At 52.4% G+C, this 15,079-nt stretch overlaps 1 protein-coding gene across 2 annotated transcripts in view; it reads right to left on the bottom strand.

Moving 5' to 3' along the window:
• Positions 1-10,747, bottom strand: part of DGCR8 (DGCR8 microprocessor complex subunit) — a 31,919-nt gene extending 21,172 nt beyond the window's left edge. Inside the window, exons 1-5 of one of the 2 annotated variants that reach the window (XM_030815813.1) lie at positions 10,596-10,747; positions 4,299-5,295; positions 3,666-3,825; positions 846-988; positions 399-681 (exon numbers count right to left, since the gene is read on the bottom strand). In XM_030815813.1, coding sequence (XP_030671673.1) covers positions 399-681; positions 846-988; positions 3,666-3,825; positions 4,299-5,018 — 1,306 coding nt within the window. In that variant the 5' untranslated portion in view covers positions 5,019-5,295; positions 10,596-10,747. Of the gene's footprint in view, positions 1-398; positions 682-845; positions 989-3,665; positions 3,826-4,298; positions 8,346-10,595 lie in introns of those variants that run through there. The other variant, XM_003280364.3, reaches the window with a different exon arrangement.
• Positions 10,748-15,079: the final 4,332 nt, after the last annotated feature.

The following is a 15,079-nucleotide window of genomic DNA, read 5'->3' on the forward strand; positions in this document are numbered from 1 at the left end:
CCAACACTGAGTCATGGATTAAAGAGGCTCACTGAGCTCATCAAGACAAATCAAAACAATGCCACATGAGCACATCCTACTGAAAAAGCAAGACTTAGGGAAAGATCATACAAACCACCAGAGAGAAAAGGGCCCACTGCCAGTGCCAGCAGCCATCTCCCCAGCAGCCTCAGCCATGCAGACGCCACAGAGCCCACAGACAGGAGCCTAGGGTGCTGCACCCAGGCAGGTTCTTGCAAGGACAGGAAGACAAGCCTTTCAGCCACACCAACAGTGGAGGTGTGCAGCCCCTTGCTCACAAGTACAACTAGGAACCAGGAACAATTATGGCCTTCATTAGAAAAACAAAGCTCATGGGTCCCAGGAGGCAAGAAGGGAAGAGTCCTTCAAAAACTCACCAACAGATTCGTCTTTGCACACCTCGACTTTGGCCTTCACCTGCCCCAGGGCCCCAGGGGCTGCCTCAGCCCCTAGTGGGTCTTTCTCATCCGGGGGCCCCGGGTCAGCACCCATAGAGTCAGGCTCATCCAGGGGAAACTCCAGCTCTGCAGATCGGCTCAGGGGCTTGACAGGGGACACATCCTCACTAGGGGTGAGGTCACTGCTTTGCTCCCGTTCCTCGTTGTCCTTCATTTTCTTATAATGCAGACAAGGGATGCTACTCAGAGGAGGGTCGTGTTTCTGTGGATAGTGAAATTGCAATATGGATTACAAGGACAACCCGAGAGTCTGAAACTCTGATGCCTTTCACCGGCCTCTGCTTGGCTGCGGTGCCGTGTGTGTGGATGTGCACGTTTTGGTCTGAGAACTTACAAGCCTAAAGTCACGACTGATGCCTCCCCTACCCGTATGCTTCCCGTTCCCAAGAAGTATGGCCTGGACCAGGTGACCACCCGAGACTCTCTGTGTAGGTACACCGGGACTCCAGAGTTATGGAATGTCATGATCCACCCGTCGGGCAGCGGCTCTGTAGGTGGGCGGCCACGACCTGCACGGGAAGACGAGAACATCCTATAATCACTGTAAAAACACTTGGAATTGTTGCCACAGCACCTCCTGCACAGGAAATTGTTGGGTACTATGCATGTGTTTATCTGGGTCTTCACAGGGAATCGAAGTTCCTCTCTGCCTTGCTCACTGCTATGCCTCCAGGCCTAGGACAGACAGCATGTGGCCTGAAGTGGGAATTTACACGTGTCAAACCAGCACATGAAGGAGCACAGAACAGGTCTGTGCAAGATACAAGTCCCAGCCTCAGCTCCTGCCTCCACATCTGGTAAGCACTGTGGACACTGGACTCCTCTCCTGCCTGTCTGGTTGTGGCCAGAGGTGCCTTGGGGCCGGGTGAGTTTTGCTAATAAACTGCATGGCTGTCAGCCACTGCTCCCAGTGACCAGGTGACAAGTCTTTATTGTAACTGAGCTGCACTCTCAGCAGCACACAAAACACTGCTTCAAATGATTCCGTTTCTAAGTCGGTTTAATACACTACTCCCAACCCCTTCTTTGCTTTATAGGCAGTTGTGAGGAAGGTTTACGACTTATCAACTTGACACCTGCCACCAGGCCTGACTGCTGGGAAAAGCGTAAGGCAAAGATGTAACTAAAACTTAATTTTCTCACAGGTATTGGGAACAAGTTAAAAACTTAGAAAGACCAGCCTAGGCAACACAGCAAGACCCCGACTCTACAAAAAACTTTTTAAAATTATCCAGGCATGGTGGCACATACCTATAGTCCTAGCTACTTGGGAGGCTGAGGTGGGAGGATCACTTGAGCCTGGGAGGCTGAGGCTGCAGTGAGCTACTCCAACCTGGGTAACAGCAAGACCCCGCCTCAAAAAAAAAAAAATTAGAAAACAGAAGAAAGCAAATGAAACCTTAAAAAATATACATGGCCGGGCGCGGTGGCTCACGCTTGTAATCTCAGCACTTTGGGAGGCCGAGGCAGGCAGATCATGAGGTCAGGAGATCGAGACCACGGTGAAACCCCGTCTCTACTAAAAATACAAAAAATTAGCCGGGCGTGGTGGTGGGCGCCTGCAGTCCCAGCTACTCGGAGAGGCTGAGGCAGGAGAATGGCATGAACCCGGGAGGCGGAGCTTGCAGTGAGCCGAGACTGCGGCACTGCACTCCAGCCTGGGCGACAGAGCGAGACTCCGTCTCAAAAAAATAAATAAATAAATAAATAACAAATAAATAAATAAAATTAAAAATATACATAAGGGGAAAAAGGGCCAGTGACTCTCAGGGCCAGGTACCCACCAAGTGGCCCTGACCCTGGACCTGACACCTGTACCCAGGCCACCATCAGGTGATGATCCAGAGAGGGAGTGTTAAAGGCCAGGGGTGCACGCACACTGCGGGGGCGCTCTCCCCACGGAGTCAGGCCGAGATGGAGCTGCCTCCTGCCAGCTTTGGGCTAAGTCAGGAAAAGAAGCAAAGGGAATACGGAGCCAAGCAAGAGACGGGCCATGGGTCCACTGGGGCTGCTCCTCTGTGACAGTGAGTGGTTACAAAGTTGGCCCAGCCACTTGAGGTGGGGGTCACATGCAGCTGTCCATCTGTGAGGGTCCAGGCATCCAGGCCAGAATGGCCGCTGGACTGTGAGCTGTGCAGGACGACAGGTGAGTTTACCTTCTGAATGAGCCTGCTAAAAATGCAGCACCAAACCAGCCTCCTAGAGGCCCCGAGGTCAACACTCCTGCCCCCAGCCCCAGAAGCTGAAGCCCTAGGTTTACCCTGCCTGCAACCGTCTAGCCCAAAAGCCCTCCTGCTTAATTACTACCAACACGACATAGGCAGCAACATGTAGCACCTGGCATAGCTGACTTATCCCCTCAATAGCCCAAGGAGGATGGCCATGTGCCACCCGCCGCTTGCTTTGCTCCCAGTCGCACCCTGCCACCTTCTGCACCCCAGCCCTCAGCCTAGGGTCTCACCTGTGAGCCTGAGTCCCCGTGCATCTCTTCAGTCCCTCTACCGAGCCCCACATCTCCACCAGGACCCTCACAGGTGCCTCCAAGCCACCAACTCCGACTCCCCCAACACCTGCACCACATCGATGGCAGAGCCTCACAGTGCAACTCTGGGCGCCTCCCAAGTGCTCTCCCCACTGCCCTCAACTCGAAGTTGAGGAAGTGCCACGTCTACCAGGGCACTTCCACCCTGCCCACCTGAAGTGCACGCACCATGCTGTGGCCCAGAAGCCATGTTGTTAAACAAAAATCAGGTAACACCACTTGCTTCTGGTGGCTTCCTGTGACACTTGGTCCAGAACTAGAACCTGGATCACAACTATCACCTGCCATCTCACTGTGTACCCACCTTGCCCTTGGCCTCCACACCCTCCAGCTGATGGTCATGCTGGCTTCTGGCATACACCAACATCGCCTCCTGACCCCCTCAGAAGTCCCCTCCCATTCCTCTGCACAGTGCCTGCTGCTCTGTGGTTTCCATAGCACACACCGGGATCTGCATCTGGGTCATGCATCAGGACGTCCTTGCATCCTGTGTTTCTCTCCTCAGATATTTCTGTCCTGTTCTCAAACATGCCTCCACCCAGCCCACTACCTAGCACCAGAGCTCTCTCAAAGCATTTCTGCTAAGGAAGCAACCACCCTTCCACCGCCCTGGAACACCCACTGCTTCTGACCCACACACGTACTTTTGAGCACTGTTTTAATCTTGGTCATCATCGGCTGCACACTCGTCTCTCCATCGGACGGATGGTCGCTGTCTCCGCCATATTTTTCCTCTGTTCGCCTCTTTTTGGGGGCACAAAGGCCTTCTTCCAGCAGAGCATCCACATCATTGTCAAAGTCATCCTGCAAAACACGCTGTTCAGACACCAGAGCCCCTCGCGCTCACGCTCCTGCAACAGGAGAGCTCAACAGCATTCCTGAGAACAGACACAGAAAGGAGGTGCTCTCAGGGGGCCTAGATGTGCCCTTAGGGTGCATGATCATCTGAAAAACAAACGGGATGAAGCTACCAGCTGACACCAACACACCTGGTCCAGGGGCACACAGTGCCAAAGAGCGTATCTCAGCAGCACCTGCTGCCCCACACGCTGGATCAGGGGTACAGGGCCTACCCATGGGCCAAACTTTTCATTAGGAAACTTTAAAAATCTGGACTCCTTACATCTTTCTCTTCTCCACATTAACATTATTCCACCTCAGAGGGGATTTTGTTTTTTGTTTTTTTTTAATTTCCCTGCTTTCAAAAGATGCCGCAATTCCCAAATCTCTCTTTGGGTTTTGCTAAGAGCCCTCTAGAGGAGGGGCTGCCAACATACCTCATAGGGGAAATTCAAGGCCTCTTCATCCACTCTGTCTCTCTGAACGATTGCTTTAGCCGTGAACCCGCCTGCTCCTTCTTCATCTAGCTCCAAATTGTCAGTAAAATCTTCTAACTCATCGAGCACTGCATACTCCACTCTCTTTTCCTGATCCAGCTCATTCTCCTCATCCTTCTTATCAGCACTCTCACCCCCTATGCCTACCCCGTCACCAATACTCCCGCCAAAGGGACAAGCATGCACGTCCCCACTGACAGGGCTAAGGAGCAGACCGCACTCCGCCCGCACGTCGCGCTCTGCTCCTGTGTACAGCACCTTCCTGTCCTTACTCCTGCAGCTCTCGGTAAAGCTCACGCTAATCTTTACATCCTTAAGCAACTTAAGGTCAGGGGAGAACTTCCGGACCGCAGGTGCGTGCCGGGCGGTGCGTGGGCTGTGGCCACTACAGTTCGGGTCTATGAGGAGGCGGCCCTTAGAGAAGGATCCTTTGGAGAGAAGAGAAGCTCCGTAGAAGTTGAAGGGGTCCTCAGCAGGGAGTTCGGACTGTCCATCACCACCAGAGCCAACGTCCATTACCTCTGCACCACTGGACGTTTGCAGGGGAGGTGGTGGAGACTGCTCACGGGGCAGCGCTTGGAAGGGGCGAGCTCGGCTCTCCATCACCGCTTCTCCTGCGGGCCCACACGGGAGCGGAGAGGGGCTCTCATCTGTCTCCATATTAAAAGCGCTTAAGACTAGTTTACAAGACCAGAGTTTTACAAGCCCTCACATAAATCTACACAGCTAACATGCACAAGTCCGCTGAGACCCGGGCGCGTCCTGCCGCGCTGTGCGCTGGCGGCTTAGTCAAGCTGGCCACATTGCTCTTTTCATTAATGTAGACAGCTTTTAGAACCACTGCCTCAATTATTGGAAATCACAATGCACTCAGCTTAAGTGACTGGCGACTAAGCGAGTCTGTCTTCATGCCGGAGTGGCACCTTTCTTCTTCCACCTGCAAAGAAATTTAAAAATATCGTCACAAAATGACAGAAACCTTCCACTTCCCTGGTACCAAGTTAAAAGCCAAGCACTATTAACAGCATAGTAAAGGGCTTCAAAATAATATTCCCTAAGAGGACCTTTTAGGCATCAAAACAAACTAACCTTACTTTTTTTCTTCAGAACCTGAATTATAACTTAAGTCCAAAGTTAAATATTTTGTTAACTGCCCACTTTAATTCCTACTTCAGAAACACAAAAACTATATAATCATAAGGGTCAAAAAATATTTTAAAAATTTACACTAAACTCCACCACAGCATTCTTCTAACTCAGATAAGCAAGCATGCGGTGGGAGGCACCCTTTCTGGAACACACAGAAGGCGCGTGGCCTCCCTCAGGCCACCAGAGCACAGCAATCCACTCACCTGCAAGGGCTGGGTCAGTCAGAGGGCGAGCGCGAGACCCTCAGCTCAACTCTGCGGCACTAGGGGCCTCAGAGGCATGGCCAGGCACTCTGCTACCCAAGGACCCCAGGGCTCTCCTGGGCCCACAGGGTAGCACGTGGACGGGGACAGTGATGCAGCGTGCTGAGGTCACCAGAGGTGGCAGCATAGTTCTGTTCCCGATGGAGGAGAGGGGTGGGTGGCTGTGGGGAAGGGACCTGCCAGGATTTGGGATGGGGAGCCACAAGAGACAGCTGGAGCCGAGGCACAGAGAGGCCTGGGTGCCATCTGCAGCCCGTTCCGCCCTGGGGACAATAAGGAGCCACTGAAGGTGAAGCGACTCTCATGCCACAAGTAGGTTCCTACTTGAGAGGGGAGACCCACAGCTGTGCCAGGCAGAAGCAACTGCATCCGAGGCACGGAGACAGTCCTCTAGGCCAGAGGACAAAGGTGTGAAAGAGGCCCTGGCAATGGGCCAAGAACAGTGTCACAGAACTAACCACACTTGTTGACCCAATGGAGGTGGACAGCAGAGAAAAGAGGGAACTAAAGACAAGGAAGGACACCCAAATTCCAGCATGCAGGCAGGAGCCTGGCGAGGAGAACAGAGGGGACCTCCAGGCAGGCTCTGAAGGTGCCGAGGCCACAACTCTGGAGCCATGACTGGCCCAGATACAGAAGGCCAGGACGCACTGAGGAGGTAGTCGCCAAACCCACAGGAGGAAGGCCACCCAGAGACGAGGGTTAAGGATGCAATTCTAGGAAGCCTTACTACAGGGGAAGCATGAAGAAAGGGACAACATGAAGCAGGGAAGATGGGTCTGAGGGGGCAGCCAGAAAACCCTGCATCAGAGCAGGAGGAGCACATGCAGACACACACACATGCACACTCCCACAACGTGCACAGGAACACGCATGCATGCACATGCGTGCACACCAGTAAAGATGCACACATGCAAACCGCACTGCGTGACCTAACATCCTCCCAAGATTCCCAGAAAGAACAGGAGATGCAGACACCACACATTTAACAAGGGATAGGGCATGGTGGCTGTACTTCGAAGGGGACGCAACATGAAAACCAGAGACTAGTTTAGGTTTAATCAATACATTTAACAACTATCCACTGGCCATCTACTCCAAGGAACGCACTATATGGACAAGAGACAAGGTCACAGGGCCTGGACACACTGGCAGGGCAATGACCACTGACTGTCACCCCATTTCCTGGATTCTAAGATGTCCTAACATTTCTGAATCCAATGGGAATTTCACACCGTATGTCCCCAAAGATGTGTCTATCAAAGGTGCTGAGGATCCAGGAAACACAGCACAGAGCTAACAACTGACTATAAAGTGCCGAAGACGCTCAAGAGGCTGTGGGCAGCAAGCAGGCAGGCATGAGGAACACTAAGTGGGGTGAGGTCAGTCTCCTGGCAACCAAGAAAGACCATTTCAGAGAACAGACCGAGGGGTCAATGCGCCCAGTGCCACAGATTATAAGGAAGACCAGGGCCAGACACCTCAGAACCTGGCAGTCCCACAGAGACCCTGGTGAGTCAATCCATGATTCTGGGACACAAAAAGCTACGTGAAGAAGCCACAAGGAGCAGGGGATTAGAGACCAACAGTGGGACGGAATGGGGAAGCCTGCTACCACAGAAGGCGAAGAAGCAGCCAGAGTAGACGTTCCAAGCAAAGGTGCTAATGGCGCCAAGCGGCGGCACTGAAGAAATGCACAGCAGGGAAGCCTGGTGCCGTACAAGTGAGTGAGCTCCTTGGGAAAGCAGGAAACCTGCCCAGCCCCAGAGCTCAGTGGTGGGCAGTCCTGGGCAAATTCCTTCCTCCCCTCTATAAGCTTTCTCCATTCATCGCACACACGCACCATCCTAGATGCTACAGACACAAGGTGGACAAAACCCTGCCCTACAGAGCTCACATTTTAGTGGGGGAGATGGACCGCTAACAACTAAGAAAAGCATGTACCCTGTCACATGCCAAGAAGTATTCAAGCAAAAACAAAACAAGGAAAGCGCCTGAAGAAGGGGAGGCAGTTTTAGGGAGGGGGATCCAAGAAGGCTTCATGGCCTGCGTCCACGTGAAGGCAGAGGAGTGAGCCAGATGGGTTACAGGGCTGGGAGGAGGGGATGTTCCAGGTGACACTGAGAGGAAAAGCAGAGGGCTGGGGTCAGGAATGTGGTGTGGCCAGCTGGGGCAGTGTGCTGAGGGGACGTGACAGTGGGCCAGGTCCATGAGGGCAGATGGATCAGGGCTGGCCTTCCGAGGCTGCTGCCAGGACTTTGGCTCTTAGTGAGAGAGAGAAGGGCCACCGGATAGGAAGGCCCACACAGTGGCATCAGCTGATTCCAGGATAGCAGTGGCAACCAAACCTCAGCCAGGCCCTGTTCTAAGCACTTTAAGCATTTTAGCTCACCCAGTTCTCACACAGCATTATGGAAGAAAGGTTCATCCACATGCTCAAGGTCACACAGCTAGGAAGTGATGGAGCTGCTTCACAAGCAGGCAAGCTGGCTTACATCTACACCACCTCTGTTTTATACCATCTTATGGTTTAAAAGAACCACTCTGGGCCAGGCGCGGTGGTGCACGCCTGTAATCCCAGCACTTTGGGAGGCTGAGGCAGGCGGATCACAAGCTCAGGAGATCGAGACCACCCTGGCTAACACGTTGAAACCCCGTCTCTACTAAAAATACAAAAAATTAGCCGAGCGTGGTGGCGGGCGCCTATAGTCCCAGCTACTCGGGAGGCTGAGGCAGGAGAATGGCTTGAACCCAGGACACGGAGCTTAGAGTGAGCAGAGATCGTACCACTGCACTCCAGCCTGGGCAACAAAGAGAGACTTCGTCTCGAAAAAAAAAAAAGAATCACTCTGTGACCAGGCACAGTGGCTCACGCCTGTAATCCCAGCGCTTTGGGAGGCTGAGGCAGGCAGACCATTTGAGGTCAGAAGTTCGAGACAGCCTGGCCAACATGGTGCAACCCCGTCTCTACTAAAAATACAAAAATCAGCTGGGCGTGGTGGTGGTGGTGGACGCCTGCAGTCCTAGCTACTTGGGAGGCTGAGGCAGAAGAATCGCTTGAACCCGGGAGGCAGAAGTTGCAGTGAGCTGAGATCACTGCATTCCAGTCTGGGCAACAGAGTGAGATTCTGTCTCAAAAAAAAAAAAAAAAAAAAACAAAGAAAGAAGAATCACTGTTTCCAGAAAAACTATAGTTGGTGGATGGGGAGTGAGGACCAAAGGTGACAGTAAAGAGAATTAGAGGCTCACCAGGTAGGCTGCGCCAGGATGTTAACTTGGAGGTGGTGAGAAATGGTCTGTGCTTAGAAATAGAAGGTGAGCTGACAGGGCCTCCTTAGGACTGCATGAAGGTGTAGGAAAGAGAGGAATCAAAGGGACTTTAGACAGGCCAAGGAATGTTTTGGGATGGGTGAAGATTTGAGTTTGGTTTGGATATGGCTACTTGGCGCCAAAGTAACACACGGAGATATGGAAGAGGTGGCCAGAAGCACCAGGCTGGAGCTCAGAAGAGAGGCCAGGGCTGGAGCTGTGAAGATGTCAAGGAAAGCTGGCATTAAAGCCAGGAGGCTGGATGACATCACAAAGGAGAGGGCTACAACAAGAGAGTCTAAACTGGGCAAGCCAGCCAGAAGCACATTTCCTACCCCAAGGTCACGGTGAGACTACAAAACAACCCCTGGGAAGTGCTCCACACAGCGCCTGGCCGCAAAGGGCTCAAAGGGGAGCTCTCCGCCGGTAGGCCTCCCCACTGCTCCAGCTGACCAAACACCGCATGCAAACCCTGCCTTGCCAACAGGACTATCGGACAGGAACGGGCTCACGGCAAACTCCCCTGGACCCTTGGCACAGGGAGAAAACCCATACACTTGGACAGCACCCTTCCTCCTAGCCCACTTGCTGTGTTGGCTAACAGAGGCACTGGCTGTGATGGGCCAGCACCAGTGCCAGCGCCACGGAGGCTGCCTTTTGGTCAAGTCTCTCCCGCTGCAGCCTCCCGCCCAACCCAGCGGCAGTATGACCTCATCCGTTCCTTTTGTCATCCTCCAACAGGCCTCGTATCTCTCACTTAGAGGCAACACTGGGTACCCCGGGCTGGCCATTCACTCCCTTTTGTGAGTGAAGGCCTGCAGCAGGGTTTGGGCCACTCCCACAGCTGGGAGTCTAGTCTGACCAGAAAACAGTGGATCCTCGCCTGGTGGTTGGCCTCGAACAGTCGACAGCCATAGACAGAACTGCCGTGCAGGAACAAGGTACATGCAAGCATGCAAAAAGGCAAATCAGACTCCTGCCACGAGAAACCCAAGTCCATCGGTTGACACCAGACAGGCATCACTGTCAACAGGTTGCCACCTTCCATTTATTTCCGCCATGCTCATTGTTACAATAAAACCGTATCCCAATTATCTACGTGACACTCAACCCGTGAACATTCTGTGGACAAAAAGACTTAGGCGACTTCTTGGATTTCCCAAACTGTGTTAAAGCCGGCAGGGTCCCAGGTGAGCACTGGCCCTGTCGACACCTTTCCCGCCTGAAGGCGATGCTAGGCTTCGGGCCCGCAGGGAGAGGAGCCTCTTTACCCGGTCGGACAGCGACGAGTGTCGGCAACGCCTGGGCCCGGGGCCCGGCCCCCAGTCCCGGAGGGGTCCCCACCCCGCGCTCTCCACCGCCCGCGGCCATGTTGCCTCACAAAGGCCGGGCTCCGCGCCCCCGCCCCGCCCGCGGCCTCGGTCCCGGAGGGAGGCGGGAGGGAAGGGCGCGCCCTCGCGCAGGCCGCAGCGCCCGCCCGCCCGCCAGCGGGGCGCCCCTTGCGCCCCGCACCTACCTGAGGCGCCCGCGGGCTGCCCGAGCCGCCCGCAGCCAGACCACAGCCGGGAGGGCCTCACCGACAGGCCGCCGCAGCCATCTGGAAAGCCTGTCCAGGCTCTCCGGTCGCCGGGACCCGCCTGCCGCGCCGGGCGAGCGGAGGGCGGGCCTTCGCGGCGTGTGGCCAATCCCCGCGCGCGGCCGCCCCGCATTGGGGGAGCCGCAGAGCGGGCTGAGGAGGCCGCCAATCGGCGGCGCGTAGCGCGCGTGTCCGCGGCGCGCGGCCCAATAGAGCGGCCGCGCGGGCGGGACCAGGCGCCCAGGCCGCGGTCTCGCTAACAGTCGCTGCCCGGGCGGGGCTCGCCGGACGGAGGGCGGCGGCCGCGAGGAGCGCCGGGAACGGGAAGCGCCGGGAATGCCGGGAGCAAGGGAGCGCGGGAAGCTCGGGGAGCGCGGGGAATGCCGGGAACAGGGAGGGCGGGGTACGCCGGGAGCGGACGCGCAGACAGGCCACCTTCGGTGGGCACTGCAGAAGAGACCGTGCACACACACGCGTTACACAACCCGGTCAAAAGCATCACTGTATCAGACATCATCATTTATAAAGAACGCGTGTGCTCAACTGTCTGGCGCTGTTCCATTTGCTAATACTATAACAGGATTTCCAAAACAGGGAAGGTTAGGCCGGGCGCGGTGGCTTGCGCCTGTAATCCCAGAGTTTTGGGAGGTCGAGGAAGGAAGATTACTTGAGCCCAGGAGTTCGAGACCAGCCTGGCTAACATAGTGAGACCCCAGTATCTACAAATTTTCTTTTTTTTTTTTTTTTTGAGGCGGTGTCTCGCTTTGTCGCCCAGGCTGGGGTGCAGTGGCGCGATCTCAGTTCACTAAAACCTCTGCCTCCCGGGTTCAAGCGATTCTCCTGGCTCACCCACCCGAGTAACTGGGATTACAGGCGCCCACGACCGCGCCTGGCTAATTTTTATTTTTTATTTATTTATTTATTTGAGACAGAGTCTCGCTGTCGCCCAGGCTGGAGTGCAATGGCGCGATCTCAGCTCACTGCAGGCTCCGCCCCCCCGGGGTTCACGCCATTCTCCTGCCTCAGCCTCCCGAGTAGCTGGGACTACAGGCGCCCGCCACCTCGCCCGGCTAATTTTTTGTATTTTTAGTAGAGACGGGGTTTCACTGTGTTAGCCAGGATGGTCTCGATCTCCTGACCTCGTGATCCGCCCGCCTCGGCCTTCCAAAGTGCTGGGATTACAGGCGTGAGCCACCGCGTCCGGCCCTAATTTTTATATTTTTGGTAGAGACGGGGTTTCACCATGTTGGCCAGGCTGGTATCAAACTCCTGGCCTCAATTGATCTGCCTTCCTCGGCCTCCCAAATTGCTGGGATTACAGGCATGAGCCACCACACCTGGCCAGAATTTCCAGAACTCGAATGAAGACACTGAGGGGTTCGTGAAACTGCTGATCAAGATCAAACAGAACAAGAGTAAATTACATGGCAATGAATAAACCAATGACAATTATTTATTTATTTAATTTTATTGTAGAGACAGGGTCTCACTATGTTGACCAGGCTGGTTTCAAACTCTTGGCCTCAAATGATCCTCCCATCTCAGCCTCCTAAGCGTTACAGGTGTGAGCCACTGTACCCAGCCAGGATAATTTTTTTATGTTTTGTTTGAAACATTGCTGGTTCTTTAATGTTTTGTTTTCCAGATTTAAGGAAACATTTTTTTTTCTCTTTTAAGTTATCCATAGCTTACAGCAGTTTGGTAAAGTATGCCTTTGTAAACAAAAGTGAAACAATTACTTTTTCTCTGTACCTTATCCTTCCATAATTCGGAAACTATTCATGAGTATTTTTATTTTAATGGCAATATGGTTATTTACATAAGTTCAGTAAGAACCTGTTCTCTTTGTAACAGGACACAATTGGAAATGCCGTTTATATTACCAAAGCTCTGACTGGAATGCCGTATTTTCAGATATGGCCAGACAACTTTAAGTAACTAAGGATGACTTTATGGAACCAATAAAGCCCTTGGGGAAAAATGGGTTTTAAACCTTGAATACATGGGTCACATGGTTGCCTTGTAGGTGAGTAAGGAAAGTCACTTCCTGACAGGCCTAAGGATGTCAGGATATTTTGGGGGACCTCAAAAAGAGAGGAATTCACCCAAACCTATAACGATTGCAAATGAAGTATGATGGTGAGGCTTTGGCTTGGCTTCCTAGCCTGGCAAGGCTTTTAAAAGCCCAATCTGAGAGGCCTTATTAAAAGTCCTAGCAGGCCGGGCACGGTGGCTCATGCCTGTAATCCCAGCACTTTGGGAGGCCGAGGCAGACGGATCACGAGGTCGGGAGATCGAGACCATCCTGGCTAACACGGTGAAACCCCATCTCTATGAAAAAAATACAAAAAAAAATTAACCGGGCATGGTGGCGGGTGCCTGTAGTCCCAGCTACTCGGGAGGCTGAGGCAAGGGAATGGAGTGAACCTGGGAGGCGGAGCTTGCAGTGAGCGGAGATCGCGCCACTGCACTCCAGCCTGGGCGACAGAGCCAGACTCCGTGTCAAAAAAAAAAAAAAAAAAAAAGTCCCAGCAAAGCAAACTTAAAGCCTATGTTCAATCACTATTGTTGCGGCACTTATGTAAGTAATTAGGCCAAGTTTAATCAACCTAAAGTTAGCTACAAACAAATTAGTCTTACTTCAACATCTTTGATAGAAGTGGGGTGACTATATAGAGAAAAATTAGTTTCAGAAGAAAATTATAGTGCACTCATTATTAGATTCTAGCCCTGTTCATTGTTTTTGAGGTTTTCATATTTACCTACAAACTGGATTGGATCCTGAATTCTTCTAGTTTCCTCCAATATTTGATTTTCTCTAAACTGATGTTCCCAGTTTTTTTCCCAACCTTCTGGCCTGGAACCACTAAAAATTAAAACTTCCCATTTCCTGAAGCCCTTTAAGCTGAACCTGGACAACTTGATAGAAACTTTAGGCCGGGCATGGTGGCTCACGCCTGTAATCCCAGCACTTTGGGAGGCCAACGTGGGCAGATCACAAGGTCAAGAGATTGAGACCATCCTGGCCAACATGGTGAAACCCCATCTCTACTAAAATTACAAAAATTAGCTGGGCATGGTGGCGTGCGCCTGTAGTCCCAGCTACTCCGGAGGCTGAGGCAAGAGAATCGCTTGAACCTGGGAGGCAGAGATTGCAGTGAGCCGAGATTGTGCCACTGCTCTCCAGCCTGGGCAACAACAGTGAGACTCCATCTAAAAAAAAAAGAAAGAAACTTTGAGATGGCACCATAACAGATAATTTGTGGGCAGCCTTCATGACACGCAAACTGCCATCCATGATAGTCTGTTAGCCCCTACTCCATCTGAAGATGCTTCAAGCACAGCACCTGGAAATCTTGAGTAGCTGCCCTCTGAACTCAGAAACTGAGTTTATAGTTGGTTCCAACTAATATCTTTGTTTTTCTTTTATCTTCAACATGCAACGCCTGACGGCTCACACCCATGGAGGATATCTCCTCTACTGCCGGTCCCAGCAGATGATTCAGCTGGCCCTTAATGAACAAAAGGCAGCCCAGCAAGGAAATGGACTCGTACTATTCAGGGAAAGATAACCTCTTCTTTCCTTGAACAAGAGGAGGGACCGACAAAGATTCTTTGCTTGGCCAAACCAGGCTCCTGAACCTTCTTCTAGGCCCATCTGTGCACTTCCTTGTAAATTTCACTTAGAACAAGAACCCTGCAAAGTCACTTTAGCAAGAAGCATCCCCTGACCCTCGACATCTGATCACCCTCCTTATCTAATCCGTTCCTACACTATCCCCCAGGTGAAGATGTCTGGTCACCGTGGCCTGTCTTCAGCAAAAATCCTGTTAATTGGTGTAGCCAGAATCTCCCTTACCCGGGATGTTTCTTCTTAGTCATTTTCCATGTGCTGACCCAGCTCCCACCCCCCTGCTCCTTGGCTATCAATTCCCACTTGCCCATCCGGAGTTGAGCCTAATCTCTCTCCCCCACTGCAGAATCTCATTCCCATGGTCCCTATACCTAGCAAGATGGTCCTGAATAAAGTCTTCCCTACAGTGCTTTAGCAAGTGTCATTCAGTAATTCTTTCTTTAACATTATCAGTGTTAATTTCCTGGTTGTAATCATTTTTCTGTGATTGGGTGCGGCATTAACATTTGGGGTATGGGTGAAAGATATTGGAATTTTTTGTAATACTTTTTAAATCTTTTAGTAAATTGAATTTTTTTTTTTTTTTTTTTGAGATGGAGTCTTGCTGTGTCACCAGGCTAGAGTGCAGTGGTGCCATCTTGGCTCACTGCAACCTCTGCCTACCGGGTTCAAGCGAGTCTCCTGCCTCAGCTTTCCAAGTAGCTGGGATTACAGGCACCTGCCACCATGCCCAGCTAATTTTTGTATGTTTTGTAGAGACGAGGTTTCTTTTTTTTTTTTTTTTTGAGAT

This window comes from Nomascus leucogenys, chromosome 7b, assembly GCF_006542625.1.
Source record: "Nomascus leucogenys isolate Asia chromosome 7b, Asia_NLE_v1, whole genome shotgun sequence".
Classification (NCBI taxonomy): Eukaryota; Metazoa; Chordata; class Mammalia; order Primates; family Hylobatidae; genus Nomascus; species Nomascus leucogenys.